Genomic DNA, 18,992 nt, shown 5'->3' on the forward strand with positions numbered 1-18,992 from the left:
GTGGGCATGAGTTTGGTTGTTCCAAGCTGGATAACTTTTGCTGCTTTGCTAAAAGTGCTCATGATGGATAGGCTGGATCTTTGTAACATAGCAATAAGTAAGGTCTTTTACCTGCTTTTGTAACATAACAATAAGTAAGGTCTTTTACCTGCTTTTGTAACATAACAATGAGTAAGGTCTTTTTACCTACTCTTTTGTAATGTTAACAGACAAAGAGTAAGGTATTTTACCTGCTTTTTGTAAAGTGTCTCGAGATAACACTTGTTATGAGTTGACGCTATACAAATAAAAATTGATTGAAATTGATTGATATTGATCTGTGGTTGCATCGAGGGACTGGCTGGGATGACAAGGAGCGGGCCGAGAGTCTAGCACAAGCTTAGAGACTTCGACCTCAGTCAGAGAGGAGAATGAGTCGAGTGAGGCACTTTTGGTTGGTGCCTTTGGGCTGTGTTAGTCAGACTCAGAAAACTGGTTACTGATGGGTGCAACCTTTTCAGTAAAATTTGAGGCAAACATGTCTGGTGTGAACAGATTGGAGGGTGGAGGAGGAGGTGGTTGAAGCAGCGAGTTAAAAGCAGAAAAATGTTTTCTTGTATCTGTGGCATTGCATATATAACAGTTTGTTGAATTTAACATTTGATTATGTGAGGAGGTCACAGAATATAAAGTGTTTTCAAGCAGTACATCCCTGATGAGTAGACGTTAATCATGCTAATTAATGTAAAGTCCACTGTAGTGCTGCTGATACAAATGATACCAAATACAAGATAAGAGTGGTGACAAACTAATAAAATATGTTTTGCTGGTCACAGTACAACTGAAATGTTCAAACTGACTATTGTTTAAGAAGTATAGAAAATATACACACTTAATACATTCATGTTGATTTAATTGATGGTTTACATTTTAGGATGATCTAATCGACCTCATTCATCTCAGCTTCAGGAGAACTAATGGATACTTTCATGAAAGGGAAAATCCAGTGGTTTATGTCACCTTAACTCATGCACTCTTGCATGTAGTAAACACGCCACGCACACCTGAAAAAAGCACTCCACAGGCAAGTCAGGACAGCACAAGCCCTATTTGAGATGATGAAATCTCCCACCATTCTTAAGCCCACAAACACCCCAGACACATTCAAATGAATGGAATCAACCATACAAGGACTGCAACATAAACAAAACACTGGAGGAGCACAGGGTCCCACCCCCTGCAATGTGGGTGGAGAAAAAGAAAGTCTTGTGGGAAGACTTTATCTCCCGTATGCCCGGAATTTCCTCCCCACTTGTTTTCAGTCATGCTGGGCAAGAGGATCTTCTGTTTCTCATTCTTGCCTGTTGTGTGGAGACTCATGCTGCTGTTGGTTTGTCTCTGCACTTGGCTAGCAGCCCAGACCCATGGAGCGCTGGTTGTTTTTCCCAGAGATGCTCTTAAAGAGGTATGTTCAAGATGCTGGGTGTAAACAAATGTCTGTTTTGTTATTTTATACAGTTAGCTGTCTGTTTAGTCATCAGCCTATAAACTGTTTATAAAAGTTAGATTACATTAAAATGTATCTGCAGTTGTAGAGCTTCTTTCCATAACACTTTTCCATGAAGTGACATTCTTTGCATGTCTGGTAGCATTAACAAGGCTTTCCCTGATAAAGCATAAAAGAAGTATTCATAGGGAATCTATTCATTCATATGAATACCAAGGCTGTGCAAAAAAGAGAACAGCCAATGAAATAGATTCCCAACAAGCTGCATCATCTTAAACTTAGCCTTTATGGCTGAAGTATGATCAGTATGAGTTACTTGATACTTAGGATTCATCAACAAGTTTCAGGGATTTGCATCTGATGTGTACAAAGCCTGTCAGTGTCAGCCAGGCTGTTTCTTTTTTTACCTAGGAGATTGCTGTAGTCCCCTTCGAATCCAAAGTTGATGTACTATTATAGCAAAAATGTCCTAAACCATACCAAAAAAAGTCACAGTTTGGTTAGTTCAAGGAACCAAAATGACTTGCGTTGATGAACAATTAATTGTAAGTGTTTTTAATGATCTCAGTTGTTTTTGTAATTGATTATTAGTGTTTGTTGATGTTGTTGCTTTGGTTGTTTTAATATGTTTTAATATTCGAGAATAAATAATGGTTTGAATTGAATTGGGCAAAAGGATGACTATTTAGGCTTCTTTGATAACCCATAGTCAATCAATAAATTGATACTAATAAAGCCAATTATTGTCTCTTTACACTTTACATAAAGCAGGTCTAAAATTAACTCTTAATTACATGATTAACAGAGACCCAAAGTCAGGATATTCTTATAAGCATAAATGCTAGTAAATTTAAGCATTATTTAGTTGTACATATTTACCAGTATAACATTGTGAAAGTGAAGCTGAGAGTTTATGAGCTGTTATGTAGAGTCCTTTGTCTGCTGAGAAAAGCAATAAGTATTCCTTATAAAAAAGTGCGGAGGTAACCCAAGTTGACGAGAGCGTGCATCAGGCACACAACACTCAGTCTATCGGGACCCCAAATGCTTTGTTAAACTGTGAGAGCTGGAATAGTTTCCAGCTCTCACAGAAACCTGTAGGCTGCTTAGTTCCCACAGGTGCCTTTATTTGCTTGTTACCTGCAGTTGTCATGTGCAGCTCTAGGTTGCTGAATTTTGAGAAAGGTGCAGTTGATATCTGCACATGTAAAAAAAAAAACTAGTTTGCTTTTGAGCATTTCATATTGCACTTGTGTCAAATGACTTAAATCTGACATTGTAATTTTCTGCCTCTGCCACCTCCATACCTGCTTCCCCTTATGAAGCTGAGTTCACACTCCAGTTTGTCTACGAGCCTGCTGCTGCCTGTTTATTCCTGCCAGCTTGTTTGTGTAGTGACCTTTACCTTAATTCTTCTTGTCCTCTGCCTGCTTTTAGTTGATGGTCTGGTTTTGGGTCCACACCCTGCTTTACAGACATGTCACTGCTGTGCTGGCTTCATAGTCCTCAGTAACTTACTCTAAAGCTGAGTTCACACATGCACTCCTGAAATGCTTCCCAAAAAAAATGCTTTTGAAATCTTCCTGAGTTGCTAATTCACAAGTCCCTTACCACGTGAACGTTTCCATGTTGGAAGGAGGTGGCGGTGGGTGGAGTACAGGAGGCAAGATATAACATAATAAAAAAGCTGTTGCAAAAATCCTGAAGATGTTGGACGAAGCATCAGAGTATGTCTCTTTAATGACAGTCAAGGCAAGAGTATAGCAGCTTCATTATGTGTGCAAAGATTGCACTCGTTCTGTGACATAAACATTATCCAACTGTCCGCTCACTGGTGGTGAAATTTCCTGATTATTGCATGAATTCACTCACAAGGGGGCTGACAGAGAAAATCTGGTTCAAATCTGGGTAAAAAAAATCTAACATTTGTGTATGTTTTGTGCAAGTGTACAAACACCATAAAAGACATTTTCTGAAACTTAAAGGATGCACTTAGATAATTCTAATTAAGTGGGCATTGTTGCCATGAAACTGGGGAACATTATTTCCTAAATACTACTTTTCCTCTGTAATACTTCTGTTTTGTTCCAGGATGCCCAAGAAACTATGGGCCCCAGCATCAGGTCAATAAAGGTATTGAGCTTATACAACATCAAGCTTCTTCTTTTTTGCATATTCTTACTATTATACCTATATCACACTCGTTTTTTTGTTTGACCCTGCATACTCCAAAATTATTGTTTTGATTGTGACAAATCTTTTTCTTTTTTTACACAGAAAAGAAGCACAAACCCTGCAAATGTAAGGACATATCTAAATTGTTATATCAGAATAGATGTTTGACTCTTCTCCCAGCAGAAAATACATTTATAAGTTCATGTTAATGTGTCATTTGGAGATGATGAAACCTGAAATTGATAATTGAGTACACATGGCCCACAGTCAAAAGGACTGGTTTCTCACAGTAGTGGCATTGATACTGCAAAATGAAGTCCCCATTTTCCATAAACCTCATTGCTTCCAGATGCTTCCATTTGCTTTGCTCTTCTTTCCCTGGTGTCCTCAGGCATGACATTTTTTTCCCCTTTTCTTTACCAGAGAGAATAAACAGGAAATGGGAAATGGAAGTGATTTGTCCATCTGTATTTCATTCCTTTCTGCATTTGCCAACAGGACAGCCAAAGTTTCATCAATTGTGACCTCTCTTTATTAAACTTATTTTAAAACATTGACCATATTCACAGGGCGGCCATTTACGTTTGACATCATGTTAAGTATGGGAGTCTAAAATCGTGTTATGTCATACTGCTAAAGTCCAATTTGTCATTCACAGTAAGGGTATCTGACAAACTATTTCAATTTCAACACTTCTTGATTCATCAGTAACATTAAAACAATGAACAGTTGATATGAAGGAAATTTGTCCACATAATAGAGTTTAAAAAACCTTTTGATAACCATTCAGCCAACAGCTAACGATATAGCATTCATCCCCTTAGTATTACGATTTGTTAGAAAATGGCTGAAACTGCTTTTATGTTAGGTAGTGTTTTACAATACAATAGGAACTAACATTATGTTACCTCAGAATGAATTAGCTTACATAATGTAAGCTAAGAAGTGGTTAACTACAAGCATTGCTTATTTTCTAACAAGAGATAATGGGTGATCAAATATGTTGTTTTACTTTGAAACATTGCTTGATTTCCCACCACATTCTCACAGGACATTGTCTTCCCAGTAACTGATCCATTTAGAAGCAGTAGCCTAAATTGCGCATTCAAGGCTCAATATTCACGCCATTGTGACGTCTCGCCTTCACTGGGAATGTCACGGAGGCATATTGGGGGAGATAAAGGGATCCCACCTCTGTACCATCTTCAGAGGTGGTAGGGAGTACCACAAAATAACAGCATTTGAACTTTCCACCCAGATTGTGAGAGGAAAATAGTCGCCTTGTGAATTTGATAAGTTCCTTTTGATGTCTGGATCAGAGCTCACAAAAGACACCACAACTGCTGGTGCTTTCACCCCTTTTTTCTCAGTCTTGTTGATGTGCTCTAAACAGCATTATATGTTAGTACACATTATGTTAAAGTCCTTTAAAAAAACATTAAGCTCAACAATGCCAAATTTCACACTGTGTCCGTTGTTTCAGGTGGTGGAGGTGTACAGTGTGAAGGTGGACTGCACTGTGACGTCTCGTTTTGCTCACACCGTCATGACCTCTAAGGCCCTGAACAAAGGGAACACCTCCAAGGCAATTGTCTTTGAAATGGACCTTCCCAAGACGGCCTTAATCAGCAACTTTAGCATGTCAGTCTAAATGTAATACTTCTGATGGTTAGCTTGCACCATTTCATTAATTACAACTGACACTGTCTGTTGTGCTTGCAGGGAAATTGAAGGTCAGGTGTATGTTGGGGAAGTGAAGGGGAAAGAGAAAGCAAAGAAAGAGTATGAGAAAGCTGTTTCCTCTGGACAAACTGCTGGATTGGTCAAGTATGTTGGACTGAAAATGGTTTGGAAATCAAAGGTGGTGGTTTAAACATTAAAACAAAGTGATCAGTGTTCATTATTACAGGGTTTCTGGGAGAAAGATGGAGAAGTTTTCGGTGTCTGTCAACATTGCCGGAAAAAGCAGCGTCACCTTCATTCTGACCTACGAGGAGCTCCTCAAGAGGAATTTGGGACAATATGAGATTTTAACCCGTGTTAAACCCAACCAACCAGTGCAGGAGTTTCAGGTTGAACACACTCTACTCTTTCAGTTTTTAGAATAGTACACATAGCAGTCAAGCAGAAGCTAAAAAATGTGAGAAGGAAGGAAGAATTTGTGACATTTTACACAAAAATATAGTAGAAATCAATTACATCCTATGTAACGGCCTGTCTGAGTCATGACTGTTGACAATGAGTGAGAAGTGCAAGTCCCGCTGGCTGTGTAGTTGTCGGTGCCGTGTTTACATCAGGTTTACATGAACGGGACGGTCGACTCCACTCCTTGCGTATAAAAGCTGTTTTAGTCAAGGACCAAAGTAAAAAAGAATAACATAGCCTACTCACCGCTTATTTGGATGTTTTTATATCACGGCTATTCCGTGTCAATTTATATACAATGTGAAGCTACGAGCTAACTAAAGTGTGCTAGCATTAGCTCGCTAATACAACAATGTAGGCCACAGGCACTTGCGGCTTGAGCAAAGGATAATTTTGCTCGCCGCTTGCGCTAAACTTCTCCGTGTGAACGCAAATGGAGGGGTGGTTTGAGGTGCGTCGATGAAGGAGAGTGGACGCTTAAGTATGGCCGAGGTGCATCCAAACAAGCAAATTGTTTTGGTTTCAAGGGCGACATCTACTGCATCAAAAAGTCGCACATTCTTCATTTAATGCAAGACAGTGACACATTGATTCCACTTTTTTATCTGTCTCTGTTAATATGTGCTCATGCCTTAGTGTCTTTGTGTTGACAGATTGTGACAAACATCTATGAGCCCCAGGGCATCGCTTTTGTTGAGGCCACTGCAACTTTCCTCACAAATGATCTGCTCTCACTTGTAGAGAAAACAGTCACAGACACAAAGGTAAATGGTAGATTCACAGATTCTCCCCTACTGTTTAAGACTTCAGCATAAATGATGTCCACTGATGTCAATTGACATGAATGTGTTTGTCCCTCAGGCACACGTCTCTTTCTCACCAACACTGGAGCAGCAGAGGAAATGTCCAGGATGTGAAGGCACCATCATTGATGGAGATTTTATCATAAAGTACGACGTGAAACGAGAGAAGAGCCTGGGCCATGTTCAGGTCAGCTGCAGGGGAGAACCAGTAACACTACATTAAGCAAAAACATTACCTGCAGGATCATTGCCTCTTCTTTCTTTTGTTTTTCTTTTTTAAACTGCTTCTTTAGTTGACCAAATCTAAAAAAGAAAAAGGCCTACAGCACTATTCAAAAACCAAAAAGCTGAAAAATGTTGCTATTTTCCTCCCTCTTGCTGTCTGAGCGTGTGTCAATGTTCCTAGGTACTGTGTGAGCATATTTGTCTTTTAATTAAATTACTTCTCTTCAGATTGTGAACGGACACTTCGTACACTTTTTCGCTCCACCTGACCTGCCCAGAGTCCCAAAGAACGTGGTGTTTGTGATTGACAGGAGCGGATCAATGTCTGGAAGAAAGATTCAACAGGTGAGATATGTTGTGTTGGTTAGCTCCACACTGAGCTCATCATTGTTGACACATCTTCATTTGAGAATTTGGGAACCTTTGCAGACCCGGGATGCTATGGCCGCCATCCTGAAAGACCTCAGTGAGGAGGACCACTTTGCTCTCATCATGTTTGATAATAAAATTATCACCTGGAAGGACTCTCTTACCAAAGCATCAAAGCAAAATGTGTCCAAAGCCATCGCCTACATCAGCAAGCTAAAGGACAATGGATGTAAGAGATTACAAAAAGGGCGGCTGTGGCTCAGTTGGTAGAGTCGGTCGTCTCTCAATCGGAAGGTCGAGGGTTTGATCCCCAGCTTCTGCAGCCACATGTCCGATGTGTCCTTGGGCAAGACACTTAACCCCAAATTGCTCCAGCGTCATCAGCGGTGTTTGAATGTGTATGAATGGGATTAGTTACTTCTCATGGTCACTTTACCTAACAGGTGTGTGAATGGGTAGGAGTGACCTGTGGTTTATCTATATATAAGCTCAAGTCCATTTACCGTTTACAAATGGAATCAACTTTTTCAGTGACTAAAATTCAAATTTATTAAAATCTTCTTTATAATCATAATAATACCATATATGGTTATGTGTTTTAAGCTCGTAGCACAAATAGCTTTGCATCACGACTTGCAAAAAAAGCACTAACTGTTTATTCACTTAATCCGTTTAAATACACTACGGGTGGGACTCTATGATGTGATTGATAACCAACACCTGAACCTGCATGGGAGACAGCACCTGATGATGAGCCGGGTCAGGCTCGAAACGTTGTGTTTTTAAATGCATTAAGTGAAAAAACAATAGTGATATTTTTTGGGAGTGTTGCGAGTCTTTTTGCTTTAGATCCAAAGACTTTTTATTACTCAGCACCAACTGATGTGTTTGTTGACTTTTTTCCAGACTTACATCACCCCATTAAACCAACAATTGACATTTTTACTCCTTAGTTTTTGTATAGATTAAAAAGATACTAACTATTGTTTTTTTTTTTTAATTAGGAGTTTGGGAACATATCCAAACTCAGACATTTGTTACTTTGAACTGTCAGTATTGATGCTAGCTAAGCTAAACCAGCTTTATACTGAGATACCAAAATGAGAGTGACAACAAAAAAAACCAAATATATTTCGTAGAAAGTGTTGAGGAATGGCCTCTTGATTTTTCTGTCTGTTAATGTTATCTGAACAAATGTTCATGTTAAATCTGCTCCCCGTGTATCTTTCTTTCAGCCACAAATATCAATGATGCTGTATTAACAGCAGTAAAAATGTTGATGAGAGAAAGAGAAAAGAAGAACCTGCCAGAAAGGAGCACGGATATGATCATTTTACTGACTGATGGGATGCCAAACAGCGGTTAGCTTTCTTGAGTTTAAAGATTCTAACATTTCATTCTCAACCGTCAATGAAAAATGTCATTATTTGTAGACCAAGGTGAAGCTAAGACTTTGGGATTTGTTGCTAAAGTGGGATTGATTCTGTTCATGATTTAAAAAATGGGAAAAATTGCAGTAATATGGTTATAATTTTGTCAGATATAGTCAAAACTGATTTATCCTTTAATTACTCGTCCTAGTTTCATCAATTACTAATTGTGTATGTACCATATCATTTTAAAGTTTCTGAAGGGTTGAGAGGCTCTTGAAAAATGTTAAAGGTTGCCTTTGTATCATTGGAAGTCCATGGCATTGCACATACATATTTCACATGTATTTCTATATGTTCTTGTGTTTGAAGGAGAGTCTAACCTCCAGAAAATTCAGGAGAATGTGCACTCTGCTATTGGGGGGAAAATGTCCATGTTCTGTCTTGGATTTGGCAATGACGTGAGTTACTCCTTCCTTGATCTGATGAGCAGACAAAATAAAGGACTGGCCCGGAGAATTTTTGAGGGGTCAGATGCAGCACTCCAACTTCAGGTTAGATTAAAAAAAAACGTTTTACTGCAAACTGAATACCCATGCATGATTCATATTTTTTTGTTTTTTGTTCCCATGTGCAAGGACTTTTGGGAATTATTTTTTTTATTTATTCCAGGGTTTCTATGAGGAGGTGTCCAGCCCTCTGCTCTTGGACGTGGATCTGCATTATCCTGACAACTCTGTGGAAGCCTTGACCAAAAACCACTACAGCCAGTTATTCAACGGCTCAGAGATTGTAGTTACAGGTCGAGTGACGGACAACAACCTAGATAACTTCTTGGTGGAAGTATTTGCCAGGGGGGTGAGAAATTAACATGAATATATCAGTAAAAATGAAAAAAAGACTACCTAATCGAAATAATGATGCACTTATTATCAAATGAGGTAGGACCTGCAAATGGATACTGAGACTGATATTAGGAATGAACTGAACTTTGTTTCTGTTGGAGATGCACTTTTCACACTGTTTTATGGTTTCAGAGTTCAGATCATTTTATTAGCAAGAAGACATAGTTGTTCCACATTTGTCCTGCCAAAAAACATCAACTGTTAGAAAACAGATAACTATCCATTTTTGTTTAACCAAAACTGACCTTGGTGATCCCTCGACTTTTTAACATCCTGTCAGAATTTCAATTTGCTTTATATTTTGTAACTTTGTACCAAAGTAGCCTCCTACAAAACTTACAAAATTATCAACCTCAACTTTACATTGCGCTAATAACAATTTTTTGTTGCATACTAACAAGCTAATAAACAACAGACCTCTACCATTGTTAGCATGTTGATGTTAGAATTTATCTCAGAGCACCACCTTGCTTAAGTCCCTCAGAGCTGCTAGCATGGCTTTAAGACGGTAATTTCATCATCAGCGGAAACCATTTGAGTGTTCTGTTGGTATAATGTCTCTACTTTTTTTCCAGCCTGAGGAGGATTTCTCTGTGCAGGGTAAGGCCAGTGTGGTCAACTTTGATGTGCTCTACCCAGAGCAGGACTATATTTTTGGGGATTTCTCAGAGCGTTTGTGGGCCTACCTCACCATCCAGCAGCTACTGGAGAACAGGTTAATTGATGAATTCTGTCTTTTTTTTTACGAAGATGTAAAGCAGGTCTCTCCATGACCTGGGGCAGATTTTTCACAGAAAATCAGATCGTTTTATTATAGAGCAGACTTCTCAATGTCCACTATTTGAATTGTTTTATATCATTTTTTAAACAACCATTGCATTCTTTATTCTTTTGTCTTCCAGTGATATTGGCACTCAGCAGGAAAAAGACAATGCCACAGCGAAGGCCCTGGAAATGGCCCTTCGATACAGCTTTGTCACCCCTCTCACCTCCATGGTGGTCACCAAGCCAGAAACTGAAGATGGACGTGACGACCTGCTCATCGCTGATAAACTTACTGAGGGTAATACTGGGTTATAATTTATTAGTGAGCAGCTGATGTGTTATTATTACTTGTAAGACTAGAAAAAGTCAAAGTGATATGCCATATGGCCATATATCTAACAAATCTACATAAAAAAAACTGCTGATTCAGCAGAACATACAGAAGAGATTAAACTAGTGATGTGTTTGCTCCACAGATCAGCGACAGAAAGCAGAGAGGAACGTAGGTAGGGCAAAGTTGATTCTATAAATTATTTAACAGACTTTTTTAAGTTGATGTGGGCTGAACAATTCTTACTTAAGTGTGCTTTTATTGTTTGATATGTGATAACAGGTTCCTCAGCTCATGCAGCAAGTTCAAGTGGCCAATCTCATGGTAGGCATTCTGTACATTCTGTTTTTTTATTGTGTGACGGCCTCAAGCTTGGCCTCTTTGGTTTGTTTCCCTTTGCTGGCTGTGTTCTCCTTGCAGGCAGATGTGGGTAGAGTCAGGAAGGACTGTAATGCAGCACACCTGAGCTGGCTGGATGGGGAGACTACAAAACAGACCCTGCTCAATCTCCTCTGCCTCTCTTCTCTCCTGCATACTGTGGTTAACCTTTGTTTGTTTGTGCTTGGGTTGGAGTTTGATACTCCTCAAAGATCTAACACTGTTTAATTGACTAATTTGATTAAACTCCTTTGAATAATGTAGCCGACTATGTGTGGTCTCCCTCTTTTGTCACTGCTATGTTGAGCCAGGTTGTGACAAAATGGGGGCTCGTCCAACTTACTAGTCTTTTGGTCTGGTAAGTTTCTCTTGTTAAGTAAGGAGCTTGTTTGTTGTATGCTGTTAGTTTGGAACTAGGATTTTTGTCACCTCTATTTTTGCATTTAGTTGCACTTGTAAAGGTCTTCTTACCTTTAGAAGTTAGAGGGTGAATTAGTATAAGTATTTTGACTTTGAGCATTGAATTTGCTAAATACTAGTTTGGGAGGCCTCATTGTCTGGCTTTGACTTTTTTCTTTGTGAATGCAATTAGTTCGACTGTTTTCACAGATTTGATTCGTTTGTATTGAGTTTTTGCCTAGGTTGTCAATTTGTTAGGTTTGCATATAGGGATAGAGCATTTGTGCTGTCTGTTAAAGGGCTGGAGACAGTTTGAGTTCATTTGAGCCATTTTGACAGTGTTAATTGTTTGTTGTGCAAACGCTCAAAGTAAAGCTTTCCCTTGTAGGATGTGGGAACGTTTCTCCTTTGGGATTTGTTTATTGATTGGGGTAGTGTTGCAGTGAAAGCGGTTGGAGCAGTTGTCTCGGGGGCACCTCCCTGGAATTGAAGGGGTCGCTGCATAGCAGTTGCCTTTTTCCTCCAGTGGTTTCAAGTGCGTAAGTACCCACTGCCACTAGCTGCATGAAGACTAGGGGGTAGTTAGTCAGATTTTTGGGTAGGTAGATAGCGGGAAAGCTCTAGTTTCTATTTGCACCACATAGATTGATACTGTCTGGTTATGGCTACTGTTTCTTATTTTGTTGATTATCCCTCTGAGGAGCTTTTTGATTGTTTGAATAGAGAGCAGCTTTTGGAGCTCGCTGAGCATTATCATGTTGATCTTGAAAACAGACGGTTGAAAAAAGACATTAAAGAGCTTTTGAGGGCTACTTTAATTGAAAAGGATGTTTTGTCAGTCATGAGTGAGAGTGTAGGGGTGTCTGTTGTTTCTCCTTCGGTTGTTTTGTCATTTGAGCAGCAAAAGGAGCTATTGCAGTTGCAAATGGAGAGAGATAAATTGGGCATTGAAAGAGAACGGCTTAAACATTCTCTAGAAAAGGAGAAGTTAGAATTGCAGCAGTACCGGTTAGACCTCATCAAGGCTGGTAGATGGTCAGGGTTTTCGGAGGAGCCTGTGGCATCTGTTGCAGTAAGTCCAAGGATGTTTGATGTGGTTGGTAACTTGCGTCGTATTCCAAAGTTTGATGAGAGAGACCTGGACACTTTCTTCTGTCTTTTTGAGCGTGTTGCCAATGGAAGAGGGTGGCCTGAAGCTGACCAGGTAGTTATGTTGCAGTCTGTTTTCACAGGAAAGGCCCAGGAAGCATATTCAGCACTCAGTGCAGTTGAAAGTCAGAAGTATTCTACTGTTAAAGATGCGGTGTTGAAAGTTTATGAGTTGGTACCAGAGGCTTATTGGCAATGTTTTAGGTCCTGGAGAAAATCTGATAAACAATCACATGTTGAGTTTTCAAGGGACCTAAATAAACATTTCCACAGATGGTGCTCTGCTTTGGAGGTACACACTTTTGAAAACCCGTGTAATCTCATGGTGTTAGAATAGCTTAAAAATTGCATTCCACCCAAAGTTGCTACTCATATTGCTGAGCGAGGTGTAAAAACTGCTTCTGAAGCTGCCACTCTCGCAGATGAGTATGTGCTGGCCCGTTCAGGTAAATTTGGGAAACAGTGTTTTTTGGATAATGCTAAAGCTAATGGTCACATGTCAAAGACGTCTTGGTCCGAGTCTGCAAAGATGAACCGTGGCCCAGGATCAGTTGGTCTTGGTCTTGTTTGTAATTACTGCCATGAAAGGGGGCATTGGAAGGCTGATTGTCCTCTCCTGAAAAGCAGAAGTTGCACTGGTGGTAAATATGTCAATCCTGCTGCTCTCAGTGCTCCTGTTAGAAATGTTCCAGTTGTCTCAGAAAAAGTTGATGCAGTTAAACCTGAAACTGAGAAGTATTCTGGTTTTGAAGCTTTTGTGTCTGATGGGTTTGTAGCACTCCAGGGCAGTGACAGTAAGGTGCCTGTTAAAATCCTGCGGGATACAGGAGCAAAAGATTCATTTATTCTTGCTTCTGTGCTGCCTTTTTCTCAGGACACAGATACTGGGGACTGTGTACTGGTACGGGGAATGGGTTTGACCACTCTCTGTGTTCCTTTACACAAAGCTATTCTGTCTTGTGGCCTGGTGGATGGTGATGTCCACATTGGTGTTCGGCCTGCCTTGCCTATAGATGGGATAGAAGCTATTCTTGGTAATGATTTGGCTGGCAACCATGTTTGGGCTGATGGTTGCTCACCTACTGAGTTTAGCTCTGTGAAAAATGAAATCGATGAGTGTGAAAAAGTGTTTCCTGATGTATTTGTGGCTTGTGCTGTGACAAGGGCGATGTCTAAAGCTAAGTCCATTTCTTCAGATGAGAAGGAAGATTGTGAAGTGGGATTTGATTTGCATGTCCCTGAATCTCTTCCTATTTCCCAGCAAGAGCTTATCACTGAGCAGAAAGCTGATGAATCTTTGAGTGATATGTTTGACCAATTACGACCCAAGTACACAAGTGGGTGTCCCAGGGTCCCGACAGTGTTGGTGATCCAGTTGTCCAAATAGTGGTTCCTACTAAGTTACGAAATGAAGTGTTGAAGTGTTCTCATGACCAGACCGGGCATTTGGGACTTGGTAAAACGTACCGTCACATTTTGCGTTACTTTTTCTGGCCCCGCCTCAAGCGTGATGTGGCAGCTTACATTAAGATGTGTCATATTGACAATTGACATATCAAGTTTACTTAAAACCCCTTTTAGAATTCATTGAGTTCTTAAAAAGACTACACTGATTAACAACTTGACAAATTAATTGTGTTGTTTGTTGTTATTGTTGTTGTTAACAGGATCCTCATCCAGGAGTTCCAGTCCCAATCGTAAGCTTTTTATTGTAGAATTTTGAAACATTTATTGTTTCAATGCTTATATTGTAACTGAAACTTTTTCTTAAATCTTCTATAAGATTTTTTTTGATTCATAATTGATTCAACTTGTGAAGCTTTTTGTACACTCTGTTTATTTTGACAACAGGTTACAAATTCCGTGGCTCTGGTTCTCGTGGCCGATCAGACGGTAAGATTTACATACAGCAGTAGTTGAACTGTAATTCTCCATTATTTCTGTCACTTTTACTGAAAGGTTCTGTAAGAGTCTTTGTTGGTAAATGGAGTATCAGTTCTTCTATCTGTGCTGCCCTTCCAGTGGAGCAAACTTACAGTGCTCATCAAGCTGCCCTCAAATAGAGAAAATGCTGTGAAGGGGCCTCCTTAGAGCCCTCCCATTAAAGCAAAGTGAGTACATGCCCTCCAGGATGTACCCTCAAGCGGAGTAAACGTGTCAAACATCCCTCTTACTGTATAACTACCCTTGTAGTAAAAGCAAACAAACTCCTGGCTGTGTGATATCCAGTAAAAACGGAGAGGACGTCCGCTATTAAGAACTTAACTCATCAATTACAGAAATTCTAAATATGTTTTTAATTTCTAAATCGCTACAGAAGTCAGATTTTTTTTTTTTTTGAAATCTGCAATATTTTTGATCACTTTTATTCACTTCTTTTTATTTCCTACCAGGACATTTGTTATTTGATTGAGAACATTTGATTTAAGTACAAGTCAGAGTAACAAAGAGTGTTACAAACATCATATTAACACATCTGTTTTACTGAGTTGGACTGTTACTATATGAATGCTTTCTTTCTGGCACGGTTTTGTCATGTTGATTTTTTTTCAGTGGACGGGGATCCTCATTTCATGATCGAGCTCCCAGACAGAAACGATGCTCTGTGCTTCAACATCAACGACAAGCCAGGAACCATTTTCAACCTGGTCAGAGACCCAGAATCAGGTCAGCCATGACTTTTTTCACCCAGGTTTTTTTTATTAAACAGAGCACAACAAGCTGAAGCATGTCTTATCTTTCCAGGTTTTGTGGTCAATGGACAAATTATTGGCAAGAAGAAAGTTTCTCTCGATGGAAAAATCAACACCTACTTTGGCCGTTTTGGTATCATTCACCAGAAGCTGGGGGTGAGGCTGGAGGTGAGCACTCAGAACATCTCAGTGTTTCACCATGGCAACAAGATCCAGCTGCTGTGGTCTGATTCAGCCTCAATCAAAGAAACTGAGTGAGTGACAATGCTTCACAAACGTTATTTTTAGTTGAAAACTGAAACAAAAAATTATAATCACATTTTTTTTCATTTCAGTGATAAAAATGCTTCCAATAATATTTTTTTAAATTTATGTTTATATATAGTTCCTGTTGTAACAACCCAAAACAAAGTTCTGTCCTTAGAATCCCGACACCTGTCCAGAATAGTGCCCCGAAAAACTCATTGAATCAAACCCATGACCATGTAAATAAAATAGTCACTTGCTGTTTACTATTGGTTACAACTTTTTGTTTCTCTTCCAGTTTTCACCTCAGGTTGTCCAAAAACTCCAGTTTGTCAGTGATGTTGAGGCACTCCGTTAAATTTATGATCATTAGACACACAAAGGTTTGGAAGAGACGCCACGACCAGCAAGACTTCCTGGGTTTCTACACCATAGACAGCCACCACTTGTCTTCCTCAGTGCATGGTCTGCTAGGTAGAAAACTGAAATGTTTCATATCATAATGTGATGATTGTGTCATTATTTTATGTTTGCCTGGTCCTTATTTTTAGATGAATCAAAAGACCATACATGTTTTTTCCCTACAGGTCAGTTCTACCATGGAGTTGGGTTTGAGATAACAGACATGCATTCAGATGAGCTTCAGGAACATATGTATGCCACCATGTTTGTGAAGGGCCAAACACTCAACGTGACCAGGTACAAAGACACACATACATACATTATACAAACACACAAGATTTACACATAATGCATGAGTGGTAAAAGAGCATGACCTTATTGTTTTTTTTATCTCTTGCTCAGACACTGGCAGATGGACTTCAGCAGGGATCTAAAGAATGGGGAAAATATTCCTTGCTGGTTTGTTGACAATGATGGAACAGGCCTCATCGATGGAAAAGCCTCAGACTACATCGTGTCAGGGCTTTCTAAGACTACTTTTTGAATTTTTGAAAATTCAATATCCAAGTGGCCTTGTAGAAGGGCCACTTAATCACAGAGGGAGTTTTGTGTATTGAGACATTTATCCAAGATTTCTACGAGTCACGCAGTATATCTTCACAAATTATACTTCTTCAGGCAACAACATTTATACCAGGATAAGATTTAATGGCACAATTTCCAGACCTGAATTGTTGTCTTTATAGCTCATAAGCTAACACGTCGTTAAACATGGATATTTTTCTGGCAACGTGTTCTGCTTTATGAAAACAACGACACAATGTTAATTGTTTTATTAAAGGAAGAATGTGCGACTTTTTGATTAGTAGATGTTGCCCTTTAGCACCAGAATTAAACCAAAACAAACTGCTGTTTGGAGACACCTCCGCTATTCTGAAGCCTACCACTCTCCACTCACCTTTGCACAAAGGAGTAATCAATTAGGACGCACCATAATTAAGCACAAGCGGCGGACAAAATTGTCCTTTGCTCGAGCTGCAATTGCCCGGTGGCCTTTACTATAGTCCTTGACTAAAACAGGTTTGATACTCCATGTACAGTCCATGTAAACATGATGTAAACACGGCCCGACAACAGAACAACTGGTGGGACTCAGGCTTGTCACTCATAGACAGTCAAGAGATACATTAACAGAGGATATACTTGATTTCTGCGTAAAATATAGCATATGCTTCCTTTAAGAGGTTTATACAAATTTGCAATCAACTTAAATTGTATGATGAGTAAAACTTTCAGGTCGGTGTCAAAATCAGTCTGATGAGTTTCCTGTAAACGATTTATAAAACAGCAAACCGATTTCTGTTATTAATATTTTTATGGCAATATGGTTCATGATATATTATCTTTACATATCATATATAATTAGTGTCAAATTTTAAAATGTAGTGTTTTTGTTCTTGTCTCTGGTTATTGTGATGTAAAGTTTGAACTCTAAATCTGCTTTAGACAATAATACAAAATTCTGACTGATTTGTCACTAACGCACGAAAAATATCATCTGCAGATTTATTCACCAGCTACTGTTGTCTCAAAAACTGCTTTTTTTATCTGATTTGACCAAAATAACTTTTTTATAGTCATTATTTTCACTACCTGAAGTATCCTCCTGTCATATTAAATCAGACATCATCACACATATTTTTACATGGTTGTATGTGGTCGTATTCTGAGTGCAGTTGGTTCAACTTTGAGATATCTTTTAACTTGTCATGGCAGGTAAGATATGAATCATTTATCAGAAGAAAATAAGTATTACTGGTTTGCATACGTACACTTTGTCACTGAGGTGTTCTTTTCCAGAATTGAGCAGTCTCTACATTGACGTGTGCAGAAAAATATTCACACACAGTACTATAAAATAAGTTTCAAGGCAAAACAAAAGCAGCCATTTAAACCCACATGATTTAAATATTTGAGAGAAGAAATCTGTTCCTGAAATATAAGAAATATACAGTAGTCCAAGTTATTGACTTGACTGACATATGAAGCAAAACCACTTAATCAGAACTAAAAAAAAACGTTTAACTTCAAGTCAGAGTAAATCTTTACTTAGCTGTAGATTTCCTCATCTTAACCACAAATAATGGGGGATAACAAAGGGTTCAAAAGCTTCTGTAGAATATTCTACAATTCTACAATTAATTTGGCAGACACCTCCAAAGTGACGTAGATTAGAGAGTAAGTAGGCCTACGACACAAGGATCTAGAAACGAGGAAACAAGGTCAGTAAGTGCAGCTTTGAAGTCTGATCGGACACAGATGCATTCATCAAGTTGCTTTTAATGTTTTACCATTCAGAAATATACTATATTATAGACAAGTCAATATGAAAGTGATTGACACAAGAACAGCTTGGACTTAATTTACTATAGTCCTACGCCACATAAAATTCAGAAGAACATACTGAAAGCCGAGGATAAAAGATGGAGCTATACCGTTCATTAAAGGGCCTATATGTAACTTTTAAAAATACTGCGTTTGTAGTGATACTGCATGGCTGTTAGGTGAACTGCACCAGTAACCTGTTGCTCGCTTGCATGCTCGTCATACGTACAGTCTATGGCTCGTACGTACACAAACAAGCATCATCATCGGCCGCGAAACACTGGCTATTTACCGGCATAATGTTTACAGAGGAGGTAAGTGGTCATACACATGTGAAAGTCTGTGAAGGAAGTCTGTGTGTCTGTATTTATTCTCCATCCTACAAACGACAGTCTCTGCAGGCACTGGCTGAGAGCAGGAGTGTATGATGAGTTTGTCCGCCTTTGAGAGCTCCTAGGGCGGATAGAAGTGTGTGGAAAGTGGCCTCTGGCTGTGGAGGTGAAGACCGGGAGTGTGTGATGAGTTTCTACTGTTGATCTCTGTAAGCGGAGCGGAGTGAGGAGGACGTTGAGAACGTGCAGAAAATTGTCACTTCCTGGAGCTTTGGCGGAAAATACGACCAGGGCGAAGAATTGTATACAGGCAACACAGATAGACAGTGAACATCTACTTTTTCACATCAGCTAACCGTTCTCTTATTAATGGGCAATAAAAAACTATTTATACAATTAAAAAGTTACATATAGCCTCTTTAACATTATTTTAT

At 39.2% G+C, this 18,992-nt stretch overlaps 1 protein-coding gene across 1 annotated transcript; it reads left to right on the forward strand.

The window, feature by feature from the left end:
* Window positions 1-1,224: 1,224 nt before the first annotated feature.
* Window positions 1,225-17,545, forward strand: LOC109983398 (inter-alpha-trypsin inhibitor heavy chain H3). Its single transcript, XM_020633100.3, has 24 exons — window positions 1,225-1,444; window positions 3,578-3,619; window positions 3,764-3,787; window positions 5,145-5,302; window positions 5,384-5,488; window positions 5,571-5,733; window positions 6,460-6,570; window positions 6,668-6,796; window positions 7,063-7,179; window positions 7,264-7,432; window positions 8,439-8,564; window positions 8,946-9,127; window positions 9,246-9,431; window positions 10,054-10,193; window positions 10,381-10,541; window positions 10,720-10,749; window positions 10,857-10,898; window positions 14,168-14,197; window positions 14,352-14,393; window positions 15,054-15,167; window positions 15,246-15,447; window positions 15,738-15,913; window positions 16,027-16,138; window positions 16,244-17,545. Exons 1-24 carry the CDS (start codon window positions 1,304-1,306, stop codon window positions 16,383-16,385), a joined length of 2,844 nt encoding a protein of 947 aa, XP_020488756.3. The 5' UTR covers window positions 1,225-1,303; the 3' UTR covers window positions 16,386-17,545.
* The last annotated feature ends 1,447 nt before the right edge of the window (window positions 17,546-18,992 follow it).

Source organism: Labrus bergylta, chromosome 5, assembly GCF_963930695.1.
Source record: "Labrus bergylta chromosome 5, fLabBer1.1, whole genome shotgun sequence".
In the NCBI taxonomy this organism is placed as follows: domain Eukaryota; kingdom Metazoa; phylum Chordata; class Actinopteri; order Labriformes; family Labridae; genus Labrus; species Labrus bergylta.

Bases quoted from the DNA above. Each gene is read 5' to 3' on its own strand.
- LOC109983398 (XM_020633100.3), top strand. From the start codon at position 1,304: ATGCTGGGCAAGAGGATCTTCTGTTTCTCATTCTTGCCTGTTGTGTGG. The intron at 5,734-6,459 runs GTTGAACACACT...TTGTGTTGACAG, and splicing joins AACCAGTGCAGGAGTTTCAG to ATTGTGACAAACATCTATGA. The intron at 6,571-6,667 runs GTAAATGGTAGA...TTTGTCCCTCAG, and splicing joins AAACAGTCACAGACACAAAG to GCACACGTCTCTTTCTCACC.